Here is a 13826-nt window from a genome sequence, read left to right as displayed (position 1 = left end):
CTCTTTCAAGGTTGTAGGTTTTGCCCACTCCCGTACTGCGGACACCTTTTTGGGATCCATTTGTACTGAATAAGGGGTAAGAATGTACCCAAGGAACCCAACCTCTTTTACTCCAAAAAGACATTTGGAGAACTTAGCACACAAAGAATTTTTCCTAAGCCTAGATAACACCTCACGTACATGTCTCTGGTGGGACGGCCAGTCTGGTGAGTAAATGAGGATGTCATCCAGGTATATCACGACAAATTGACCAAACAGATCAAGAAATATGTCATTTACGAACCTTTGGAACACAGCAGGAGCATTACTGAGCCCAAAGGGCATCACCAGATATTCAAAGTGACCCTCGAGAGTGTTAAAAGCTGTTTTTCATTCATCGCCTTCCCGGATCCGAATCAAGTTATATGCCCCCCGAAGGTCAATTTTGGAGAACCAACGGGCACCTACAACTTGGTTTAAAAGATCCGTGATTAAGGGAAGGGGATGCTGGTCCTTAACGGTTATTTTATTAAGTTCTCTGTAATCTATACAAGGACGTAACCCGCCATCCTTCTTCTCCACAAAGAAGAAGCCAGCACCCATAGGAGACACTGATGGGCGGATGTGACCCTTCCTCAAACTATCCTGTATGTATTGCCGCATCGACTCTCGTTCTGGGGAGACAGGTTAAAAATCCGACCCTTTGGAAACCTGGCCCCGGACACAAGATCGATGGCACAATCATACGGACGGTGAGGAGGCAAGGCGTCAGCAACCGCCTCATCAAAAACATCACAAAAGTCCTCAATGAACTCAGGAAGAGCCAACATATCAGAAGCTGAACACAAGGACGGATAAATTTGAGTCAAATGCGACTCACAAGAATTACCCCACTTTATCAATTCTGAGGTTCTCCAACTAAAGACAGGATTGTGGAGTCGTAACCATGGTAATCCAAGAATTACATCTGCGGCTAGTTTGTCCATAACAAAAAAGGAAATTTGTTCATGGTGGAGACAGCCAACCCCCATAGACACCTCAGGGGTACGGAAGCTGATGTTACCCCCACTTAAAGGGGCAGAGTTGGCACCTGAAACAGAGAATGGGTAACAAAGCGGAATCAACTTTAACCCTAAGGACACAGCAACAGACATACGAATAAGACTCAGGGCTGCGCCTGAGTCCACCATGGCCTGACAGGAAAAAATAACATCACCAGAAAACAATTTAACGGGAAAGTAAAAGCTTATCATAGATTTTTGGAGGTACCTGTGTGCCTGGGTGACCCTCCAGATCATCACCCAGGCACTGCCGTTTTCCCAGATGTTGATTAGGCCTTGACGGGCACTCTCGGAGGTATTGACCAGGTTTTCCGCAGTACAGACACAGCAAATTGTCCAATCGATGTTTCCTGCGGGTGGCAGCAGAGGTTGACCCCAATACCATAGGTTCCTCTGATAATGAGGTAGGAGAAGGAACTGTAACAAATCTAGGGGAGGTTACCTTGCTACCAACCAAGTGACCCTGACAAGGAACACTAGATGTCACCCCTTGCTTCTCCCACTTTCTCTCTCTAAGTCGTCTGTCAATGGAGATAGCTAAGGTCATCATGTCACTTAGAGAGTCAGGAGAGAGATGACTGACCATAGCATCTTTAATATTATCAGACAATCCCTGACGGTAAAAGGTTTTTAAAGGTGCGTCTGCCCACCCAGTCACCACACTCCACTGCCTAAACTCAGCCGAGTAGTCCTCAGCGGTGCGGTTACCTTGCTGGATGGACAACAAGTGAGCCTCGGCCAGGGCAGCATGATTAGGGTCATCATAGATCTGTCCTAGGGAGGAAAAAAAGGACTGGACTGAACTCCATTCTGGGGCTTCAACTGGTAATGACAAGGCCCAATCCTGGGGAGGCCCCTGGAGAAGGGACACAATCATGGCCACCCTCTCTGCTTCTCCAGAGAATGAATTAAACCGGAAATAAAGGTTACATGATTCTTTAAATGTTCTGAATTTCTCAGGATTACCGTCAAAACGGTCAGGCATGAGCATTTTAAGTCTAGTGGTCTGAACCGGTACTGCAACTTCGGCAGGTGTCGCAGTCAACTGGGTTGTGGCCTGAGTGAGGGAATCCACTCGGTCTGCCAGTTGAGTTACCACACCTGCAATACCGCTTATCCGGTTCACAAGTTCTTCTAAACGGTCAGCGACTGACGGCTCAGCAGACATGTTGAGCTGTCGTGATCGCTGGTGTGGATTATTGAGCCTGCGATAATGTTAGGATTGGGACAGGGAGACACAGGGACAGGTGAGCCCTGAAGCTGGCACCCACCCCGCTGTCCCTACCTTCTTGCCTCAGATGCTCTAAAATAGCAAACGGACAACTGGACGGCAGTCCCTAGGCTGGCTGAGTGAAACACAGAACAATACAAGACAGACAAAACACAATAAGGAGAAGTCAGAAGTCCAAGTCGAATACCAAACGGGCAGCACAGTACAAAATCGTGTCCAAAGGGGTAGTCAAAGGGTTAATAGCAGAAGTCAGGTAACCAGGAATCAAATACAGACTAAAGGCTAGGTCAAGTAACTCTAGGGTGAACCAGGTACTATTGCAGGCGAGGAATGAGAGCTCAGGGCTGATACTTATGGAGCCTGGAGTCCCAGCCCCAGACTTGATTGGGGCTGAGGCTCCAGGTCCTGCCCAAATACAGACATCTAACTGGTAAGTCAGCTGTCAGTCAATAATTAGTGAACACACACAACACCTAAGCTGATCGGCCAGGGGAGTGAAACCCTGGCCTCTGCTACAACACAGAACAGCAGAGCAGAGTTAGTGAAAAACATATGGCTGCTATGGACGCCGAGCCGAACGCCCGGCCCGAGTCCTAACACATACACACACAGCCTGCTGCAGCCATAGCATATATACACACACACACACACACACACACAAACAGTCTTCTGCAGCCATAGCACACACACACACAACCTGCTGCAGCAGTAACACACACACATAGCCTGCTGCAGCCATAGCACACACACTCATACACACAGTCTGCTGCAGCCATAGCATACACACACAGCCTGCTGTAGCCATAACATACACATACAGCCTGATGCATTAATAGCACACACACACACACACAGCTGCAGCCATAGAACACTGAAGAAAAACACACAATCTTCTCCCAAAAAGAAAACACCACACTGAGGTAAGAGGTTACTGCTACACTACTTATAGCTTCTCCTCCTCCTCCTCTATATTTCACATTACTTCATATTACACTGCTGCTCATATACAATCATCCAACATCCAGGAAGAAACCAGCACAGATCTCCCCCCACACAATGGACTCTTCAAGCTCAGAAATAAACAGCCAAATAGTGACTGACAACTTTTCCCTGACCACCCAATGATATACTGTATATTGATGAGGAAAACTTATATAATGCATATCAAAACTAAATAAAAACTAAATGAAGATTTTTTTCAAAGCTGGAGTCGGAGTCGGTACATTTTTTCCAACTCCAACTTCGACTCCAGGCAAAATTAGCTCCAACTCCACGACTCCGACTCCACAGCCCAGGTTAAAAGCATCATAGAGTTATTAATAAATAAAGCGAGACAGTTCAGATTTGAAAAATAGGTCCTCTGCATTAAAGGAGAACTCAGTTGATTTTTTTAATATGTTAGACATAATAAAGTTAGACATATTCCTAATGTACACTAATTATTGGAAGTGCACATATAGTGCTATTCCCTCAATTTAGTAGATGAGACAGGCTTCAATTTCTCATCACAACCTCACGACCCCGTCAATATACCTGAAGTGTCCAGCAGGGGGTGCAGTATATGTAGAAGTAGAAGTCTATGTAGAAAGTATATATAGTGAAATCAAACCCCCCCCCCTCCAAGTGCTGCCCAGTGCCAGTGCATCTCCTTGTCCCATGCTGCCTGGTGCCGTGCAGCTGGGTGAGCAGCAGATAAAGAGTGCTCAAACCGCTGCATGGCACCGGGCAGCATGGGATGGGAGCGAGGGAGATGAGCAGACTGGCACCGGGTAGCATGGGAAGGGGGAAGGCACGAGCACTGGGCAGCACAGGGAGAGAGAGAGATGTACAGGCACTAGGCAGCACGGGAAGGGGGGACAGGGATGATTCCACTACATACATTTTCTACATAGAATTCTACATAGACTTCTACTTCTATACTTCTACATATTCTTTTACATTTACTGTGCCCCCTGCTGGAACCTTCAGGTATAGCCATGGGGTCATGACATCACTTTTTTTTTTTTTTTTTTTTTTTAAACTGAACTATATGTGCATTTCCCATAATTAGTGTACATTAGGAATTTATCTAACTTTTTTAATATAATAACATATTAAAAAATAGATTTTCGACGAAGTTCTCCTTTAAGGCCAAGACAGGCTGCAGAGGCAAGGGGTTAAGATCCCATTTATGCACTATACTAAATTGTTAGCAATGAAGCTAGAAACTATACATTCATTGCACCTTACAGGATACAAGAAACCCATAAATGCATCATTACAGCAATTTTCATTTAATTTAATACATTTATAAAGCTGAAATATAATGTGAGTTAATTTCTAATGTGAGTTAGTTTCTTTACAGGGAAGAAGTTGAACGTGACATGGATTTCCTTGGTTTGCTTATATTAGAAAATCGTCTCAAACCAGAGACTAAGCCTATCCTAGAGGAACTTACTGCTGCCAACATTAGGACTGTCATGATCACAGGTGTGGACCAATGAAAGGAAGGAGCTACAAAAAAAAAATTTAGTAATTCAATATTTAATTGAAATTCAAATATAAATAAGAACATAGGTGCAGAAATTACCAGGAAAAAAATGAGTTATGAAAACGATGCTAGCTATGTTTTATGTACTAGGATTTAGCACATTCATATTGCTGCTGGTAGCTATGCGGCTGGGACTGGTTGATGCATCTTAGCTACACAGTGCAACTGCTCCATTTACTCTGCAATGCAGGTGCTAAATAGCTGATTAGAGGGAGTGTTGGAACCCAGGTGCGTAACTACTCCCCTCCCCCAGGCTGTGTTGTCCTGCTCTTAGTTGATTCTGTCCATAAGATGGCATGGAGTGTGGAGTATGGAGGATCATGTGACTATGACCCTGCCCTCAATTTTCTCCCTAGGCATACACAGGCTCAGTAGAGGACACGGGGGGATGAGGGCACATCTGTGCTGTTGATATTTATGTTCCAGACTGATTGAGGAGCAAGACACCACCAATCATAAAATGATGGCATTTCCAAGCAATACATCAACATTTTGGAAAATAATAATTACCCTTTTAATGTTGGATATTTTCTTTATAGGTGACAACATACAAACAGCAACCACAGTTGCAAAGAACTGTGGAATGATTCCTGAGAGCAGCAAAGTGATCTTGGTGGAGGCTCAAGGACCTAATAGCAGTTCCCCAGCTTCTGTCACTTGCAAACTTTTGGAATATCCACAGAATGGAAAAAATAATAAATTACAGGTATTACCATGTTTTTATGTTGCCTACTATGTTTTAAACACTTCAGTGCAGCTAGGCACTTTCATTTCAATAAATGTGCTTTCCTGCTTCTTTCTCTTATCATGCTACCTTATTGCCAACTCCCCACACCTAAACTTTCAATCAATCAGAAAATTAGGTCAATTATATGTTTTCTTTACAAGAATGTCTAGCAGCTTTATGATCAGTTTGCATGATGCCCATAAATGTCAATGGAAGGAGAAGGGGGTGAGAAGGGAGGTGGAAAGGGGAGTGATTGGAAAGAGTCTGTCAGGAACCGGACGGCAGGGACAAGACAAGACAGTAAGCCCTGAATCCACCAACTGTCCCTACCTACTTGCCTCAAATGGCCCTAGGCAGCCACGGACAACCACAAAGACGTTCCCTAGACTAGTATAGGTGCACAGAGGACAAGACAGACGAACAAACAAACACAATAAAGAATAGTAAACAGTTCGGGTCATAACAATCGGGCAGCGAAAGTACAAAATCAGAATCCAATAGGTCAAAGTAGTCAAAGTACAGGCAATATGGTCAGGAGCAGGTGGCAAGCAATGGAGGTCAAAGATACAAAGGCAAATATCAGGAGATGCAAATAGAAAGAAGACAAGAGCAGGCAGAGACAAAGTCAATAACCAGCAATAAGTGCACAGACTGGGGTTAGTTATATAAGAGGCCAGGACACCTGAGAACACCTGAGAACAAACACATCCACTGGCAGGGAAACCTCTCAGTCACAGCTGGACCAAAACACAGATTAACCATGACATGGGCAGAAAGAATTCTGCAGGTGAAGTCGGGTGTGTCCACCAAACCAAGAGAGCAGATAAACCAGTGTTCAGACACTGCAAAACAAAACACAGAAACAGAATAATACCAGAAAATCAGCTTCTCGGCCGCATAGCTCCGCAAAGATACAATCCTGACAGAGTCAAAGACAACCACAGGCTATAAGGAGACCACACAAGTTTACTGTGAGTATTGGTTCTCAACCCAGGGCTTCATTTATACTGTAGCTTATACTGCTCGGTTCCGCTCTATAATATCCTCCATGCTGATGATGCTGTGAGTGCAGCGTATGGCCGCCTTCATGCAAACTAGGCATTATCTACTAGCTCATACAACTAAAAATGAGAAATTAAGCCTGCAAAGCAGAAATTTGAGGAAAATGCCATATACAAGTTATATAATGAAAATAGCACTACTCTCCATGTACACATATATACAGCTTATCCTGAAAAGTGATGTGAATTGAAAGGTACACTTTAAACTGTCCAGTATAACTAGTTCTACAGCACAATTATACAGTCAAATATACATTATGTAATTTTAAATAAAGAGATAAAGGGGGAGATTAATCAAACATGGTGTAAAGTAAAACCCTAGCAACCCCTAGCAACCAATCAGATTCCACTCTTCATTCCTCACAGGCTCTTTGGAATCTGGTTGGTCACTAGGGGCAACTGAGCCAGTTTCACTTTACACCGTGTTTGATAAAGCTCCCCCAAATTGTGTAAATTAAACTGGAAATAAAAATACTAGCAGATAATTTTTTATAAAATATTATGCAGTGGAGAAACATTTATCTAATCACAAATTGTGTTACTAGGAAACGCCCATCAGTTTTGAAGATGGTTTTGATGGCAAAACACAAACTATTGCTGATAATGATTATCATTTTTCAATGAGTGGGAAGACCTATGAAAATCTAGAAAAACACTTCACTTATCTGTTACCAAAAGTAAGTAGGAAATTTAAAAATCAGACACAATGCTATATATATATATATATATATATATATATATATATATATATATAAGATTTTGCCTGCTCGATTGCCTCCCTTGTCTTTGTTTACCGGGGTCGTTATGGCATAATTTTGGCTACACCAGTCTAACAGCTTAAATATACCTGCCCTTGTCAAAATGTTAGAATAATGGGACAAGGCTATAATTAAGGAAACCGGTTGTTTCATTTGCATGTTTATGATCAAAATAGGTCAAAATAATGTACAAGTTATACTAAGCGCACTTCTTTACTGCTCCCAACAGTACATATCATATATTCACATAAAAGAGGAATATGATAAAATAGGTACCTTAGAGCCTATGCCTGCCATTTATCCTCTATATGTTGACAATGTTTGTCTATTATTTTAGCATGTTTTAATGATAGCTAAAAAAAACCAACTAATATTTCCTTTGTTTTTCCCCAGTTATTGATGAATGGCACAGTTTTTGCAAGAATGTCCCCTGGCCAGAAAGCAGCAATTATAGATGATTTTCGAAAGCTTGAGTATGTGTTCTTGTGCATACATACATTTTACCACCTTTTCACAGTAAGGAGAAGGGTGGTTTTAGTTATGTTGTCTTAGAGAGGAATGTGCCCAGGATATGACTAACAAAGGTTAAATAGATTTGCATTTCAAGGGAAATACATAGTGCTTGAAAACAGTGACTTCCTTTTAAGAGAAACTTTAACCCTTGATCGCCTTTAAGAGCGACTTGGGTACCATCCCTTTAAGAGCAACTTGGGTACCGTCCCTTTAACAGCGACTTAGGTATCGTCCATTTAAGAGCGACTTGGGTACCGTTCCTAAAGAGCGACTTGGGTTCTGTCCCTTTAAGAGTAACTTAAGTACTGTCCCTTTAAGAGTGACTTAGGTTCCGTCCCTTTAAGAGAGACTTGGGTACCGTCCCTTTAAGAGCGACTTGGGTACCGTCCCTTTAAGAAAGACTTAGGTACCGTCCCTTTAAGAGAGACTTGGGTACTGTCCCTTTAAGAGTGACTTGGGTACCATCCCATTAGGTTAACTTGGGTACCGTCCCTTTAAGACGACTTGGGTACTGTCCCTTTAAGAGCGACGTGGATACCTACTCTTTAAGAGCGACTGAGTCAGCCATGTAGCAGAGCTGGCACCCGCACTATGTAGCAGAGCTGAGGCAGCCATGTAGCAGAGACAAAGCCCGCACTACGTAGCAAAGCTGAGGCAGCCGTGTGGCAGAGACTTCAGTGGGAGTAAATTTCCTCCCCTCTATGATGCGGCTACATAAGAATCAATGTAGCTGCATCATAGAGGGGCAGGGGTTTACTCCCACTGGGGGCAGGCTGGCCCACCTCCAGTACTTCAGCCCTGGCCCGGTACCCGTGGATACTCGTTCAAAATACGGACCACAGCACCAGCTACCCCGTGAAAGCGTTGGTCTATCCATGAGTCATATTAAAGAGGATTTACCTGATGGATGTGTAACCCCGGACACCTGATGGATGTGTAACCCTGGCATCTCCAGTGAGAGGGGTGTGAGTCGTCTTTTGCAAACAGCGGACGTTTTTTATTAGTTGTTCACACACAGTTTTTCTTTTTTCACAATTCTTTCTCAGTTTTTACGATTAAATTCAATGAACTTTTAAATTAACCCCTTAGTGACCGCCGATACGGCTTTCTACGGCGGTCACTAATGGGCCTTATTCTGCTGCCATCAGCTTTTTACGGCGATGGCAGAGAATAAGGCTGCGGGGCCGGGACGGCCCCCACCCCATCCCCCCGGCTACCGGAGGTAGCTGAGGGGTTGGGGCAGTGTGTGAGGTCCGTCCCGGCCCCCCCCCTTACCGACGATCGCCGCTATTAACGTTATAGCGGCGACCGTCGGTAAATGAGAGTACCGGTGCCGCCGCCGCCTTTCATCTCCCCCCGCCGTGAATCTACGGCGGGGGGAGATGAAATAAGTGTATATCAGACCCCAGATCAGACCCCCCTAGTGCCCCGATAACTAACCCCCCTCCCCCGGCGGCCATCATTTCCAAGATGGCCGCCGCCATCGCTGTGAACCGACTAACGTCGGTTCACAGCGATTAAAAGGTTAAAATGAATGAAAGCCCCATGCTCTCCGCCACCGGAGGTAGCGGAGAGCATGGGGCAGTCATCGGGGACCCCCCTGTGGGGTCCCGGTACAAGCGATCAGCGGTATATACTATATACCGCTGATCGCTTGTGCCATGTGCTCCCGGCACTTTTTATCCCCTGTCACCATAAATGATTGGTGACAGGGGATAAAAAGTGATGTCCCCCCACCCCCCAAGTCGCCCCCCACCCCCCCCCTGTCACCCCCGTCCCCCAGTCACCCCCCCTTCCCCATATACTCACCGGATCGACGGAGCTCCTTCCTCCTCGACGTCCTTGCTGGTTATGAAGTGCGCATGCGCTTCACAACCAGCCAAGCTCTGAAAATTTAAAGTGACAGAGACCAATTTGGTCTCTGTCACTGAACTATGATTACTGAGATAGAAAATATCACAGTAATTATAGTAATACAGTGAAAATGAATATGTAAAGTACAAAAAGTGACAAACATACAAAAAAATAAAACACACACTTTTTATTATAGTAATAATTGCAGTTTACTCCCAAATTACCCCTAACCCCTCCCCAGATTACCCGTAACCACCGCACGTTGCCCGTAACCACCGCACGTTGTCCGTAACCACCGCACGTTGCCCGTAACCACCGCACGTTGCCCGTAACCACCGCACGTTGCCCGTAACCACCGCACGTTGCCCGTAACCACCGCAAATTGCCAGTGACCCCCTCCAGATTGCCCGTAACCACCCCAAATTACATGTACCCACCCCAGATTACCTATAAGCACTTCAGTTTATCAGTAACAATCCCAGATTGTCTGTAACCCTTCCAGGTTGCACATAACCCCCCCAGGTTCCCCGTAATCATGCCAGATTACATGTAACCCCCCCAGATTGCACGTAACCACTGCACGTTGCCTCTGACCACGCCACAATGCCTCTGACCACCGCACGTCGCCTCTGACCACCGCACGTCGCCTCTGACCACCGCACGTCGCCTCTGACCACCGCACGTCGCCTCTGACCACCGCACGTCGCCTCTGACCACCGCACGTCGCCTCTGACCACCGCACCTTGCCTCTGACCACCCCAAATTGCCAATGACCCCCTCCAGATTGCGGTGCCCATGTCAGATTACAGGTACCCACCCCAGATTGCCTATAAGAACTTCAGTTTATCCGTAACCACCCCACATTGCCCGTAACCACCCCACGTTGCCCGTAACCACCCCAGATTGTCAGTAAGCACTGCAGGTTGCGCGTAACCACCCCACGTTGCCCGTATCCACCTCAGATTGTCTGTAAGCACTGCAGGTTGCCCGTAACCAGCCAACGTTGCCTGTAACCACCCCAGATTGTCTGTAAGCATTGCAGGTTGCCCGTAACCACCCCACGTTGCCCGTATCCACCCCAGATTGTCTGTAAGCACTGCAGGTTGCCCGTAACCACCCCACGTTTCCCGTAACCATCCCAGATTGTCTGTAAGCACAGCAGGTTGCCCGTTACCAGCCCACGTTGCCTGTAACCAGCCCACGTTGCCTGTAACCACCCCACGTTGCCTGTAACCACCCCACGTTGCCTGTAACCACAGCAGGTTGCCCGTGACCACCACACGTTGCCCATAACCACCACACGTTGCCCGTAACCACCCCGCGTTGCCTGTAACCACCCCACGTTGCCTGTAACCACAGCAGGTTGCCCGTGACCACCCCATATTGTCCGTAACCACCCCAGATTACCTGTAACCACCTCAGGTTGCCCATAACCACCCCTGGTTGCCCGTAACCACCCCACATTACCTGTAATCTCATTTTTTTTATCTTATTTTAGTAACTGCGCTATTCTAATAACCATTACTAGCTGCGCTTTTGCTCCTGTAAATCGGCGCTCCTTCCCTTCTGAGCCCTGCTGTGTGCCCATACAGTGGTTTATGCCCACATATGGGGTACCGTTGTACTCAGGAGAACCTGCGTTACAGATTTTGGGGTACGTTTTCTCTCCTGTTCCTCGTCAAATTGAGAAATTTCAAACTAAACCAACATATTATTGGAAAAATTCGAGTTTTTCATTTTTACTGGCCAATTTTGAATACTTTCCTCTAATACCTGTGGGGTAAAAATGGTCACCACACCCCAAGATGAATTCTTTGAGGGGTGCTCTTTCCAAGATGTGGTGACTTTTGGGGGGAATCTATTCTGCTGACACTACAGGGGCTCAGCAAACGCACCTGGCGCTCAGAAACTTCTTCAGAAAAATCTGCACTGAAAATGCTAATTGGCGCTCCTTCCCTTCTGAGCCCGGCTGTGTGCCCATGCAGTGGTTTATGCCCACATATGGGGTACCGTTCTACTCAGGAGAACCTGCTTTACATATATTGGGGTGACATTTCTCTCCTGTTCCTCGTGAAATTGAGAAATTTCAAACTAAAGGAACATATTATTGGAAAAATTCGAGTTTTTCATTTTTACTGTCTACTTTTGAATACTTTCCTCAAATACCTGTGGGGTCAAAATGCTCACCACACCCCAAAATAAATTCTATGAGGGGTGCACTTTCCAAAATGGAGTGACTTATGGCGAGATCTTACTCCGCTAGCACTACAGGGGCGCTGCAAACGCACCTGGCGCTCAGAAACTTCTTCAGCAAAATCTGCATTGAAAAAGCTAATTGGCGCTCCTTCCCTTTTGAGCCCTCCTGTGTGCCTATGCAGTGGTTTACGCCCACATATGGGGTACCATTGTACTCAGGAGAACCTGCTTTACAAATTTTGTGGTACTTTTTTCCTCTTGTTCCTCGTGAAATTGAGAAATTTCAAACTAAAAGAACATAATATTGGAAAAATTTGAGTTTTTCATTTTTACTGTCTACTTTTGAATACTTTCCTCTAATACCTGTGGGGTCAAAATGGTCACCACACACCAAGATGAATACTTTGAGGGGTGCACTTTCCAAAATGGAGTGACTTTTGGGGGGGTTCTCTTCTACGGACACTACAGGGGCTCTGCAAACGCACCTGGCGCTCGGAAACTTCTGCAGCAAAATCTGCATTGAAAAAGCTAATTGGCGCTCCTTCCCTTCTGAGCCCTCCTGTGTGCCCATGCAGTGGTTTATGCCCACATATGGGGTACCATTGTACTCAGGAGAACCTGCGTTACAAATTTTGGGGTACTTTTTTCCTCTTGTTCCTCGTGAAATTGAGAAATTTCAAACTAAACGAACATATTATTGGAAGAATTCAAGTTTTTCATTTTTACTGTCTTCTTTTGAATACTTTCCTGTAATACCTGTGGGGTCAAAATGGTCACCACACACCAAGATGAATTCTTTGAGGGGTGTACTTTCCAAAATGGGGTGACTTATGGGGGGTTTTCTCTCTGCTGACACTACAGGGGCTCTGCAAACGCACCTGGCGCTCAGAAACTTCTTCAGCAAAATTTGCATTGGAAAAGCTAATTGGCGCTCCCTTCCTTCTGAGTCCTGCTGTGTGCCCATACAGTGGTTTACGCCCACATATGGGGTACCGTTGTACTCAAGAGAACCTGCGTTACAAATTTTGGGGTGCTTTTTGTCTCATATTCCTTTTGAAAATGAGAAACTTTAATCTAAACCTATATATTATTGGAAAATTTAAATTTTCAATTTTTTTACTGCCTAATTGTGAATACTTTCCTCCAGCCCCTGTAGGGTTAAAATGCTCATTATACCCCTAGATTAATTCTTTAAGGTGTGTAGTTTACAAAATGGGGTCACTTATGGGGTTTTTCAGGATACCAGACTTCTAAATCCATTTAAAAAAAGAACTGGTCCCTAAAAAAATCAGTGTCACGAAAATGTGATAATTTGCTGATAAATTTCTAAGCCCCATAACACCCTAAAAAAGTAAAATATGTTTACCAAATTATGCCAGAATAAAGAAGACATATTGGTAATGTGACTTAGTAACTAATTTATGTGCTACGACTTTCTTTTTTTAGAAGCAGAGAATTTCAAAGTTCATAAAATGCAAATTTTTTAAATTTTTCATGATATTTTGATGTTTTTCACAAAAAACACACAAAGTAGTGACCAAATTTTGCCACTAACATAAAGTGCCATATGTCACGAAAAAACAATCTCAGAATCGCTAGCATACGTTAAAGCATCACTGAGCTATAAGAGCATAAAGTGAGACAGGTCAGATTTTGAAAAATTAGCCTGGTCATTAAGGCCCAAACTAGCTGCAGCACGAAGGGGTTAAAGGGGTGCTCCGGCGGGGTGCACTTTTTGGGGGGGACCAGGGAGGAGGTGGCTGAAATAAAAGACGTCCCCTTACCTCCCCAGTTCCAGCGGCAGGTCCCGCATCACGGCGCTCCGGTGCCCGGTTCCCGGCCGCTTCCGGGTGTCTGACGCGGGCCTGAGACGTGACGTCTCAGGTCCGCTCAGCCACTCAGGGAAGGAGGCGGGA

The 13826-nt window shown here is 45.1% G+C and overlaps 1 protein-coding gene across 1 annotated transcript in view; it reads left to right on the top strand.

Moving 5' to 3' along the window:
- The window catches only part of LOC138795671 (probable cation-transporting ATPase 13A4), a 152042-nt gene that overhangs the window by 98452 nt on the left and 39764 nt on the right, over positions 1–13826 (top strand). Inside the window, exons 18-21 of the mRNA XM_069975058.1 lie at positions 4616–4740; positions 5341–5507; positions 7135–7266; positions 7741–7820. Of these exons, the coding sequence (XP_069831159.1) occupies positions 4616–4740; positions 5341–5507; positions 7135–7266; positions 7741–7820 (504 nt within the window). The remainder of the gene's footprint in view (positions 1–4615; positions 4741–5340; positions 5508–7134; positions 7267–7740; positions 7821–13826) is intronic.

The sequence above is a fragment of the Dendropsophus ebraccatus genome, chromosome 6 (genome assembly GCF_027789765.1).
Source record: "Dendropsophus ebraccatus isolate aDenEbr1 chromosome 6, aDenEbr1.pat, whole genome shotgun sequence".
Lineage (NCBI taxonomy): Eukaryota > Metazoa > Chordata > Amphibia > Anura > Hylidae > Dendropsophus > Dendropsophus ebraccatus.
The sequence above is the reverse complement of the archived record's forward strand: the minus strand, read 5'-3'. Positions and strand labels throughout refer to the sequence as shown.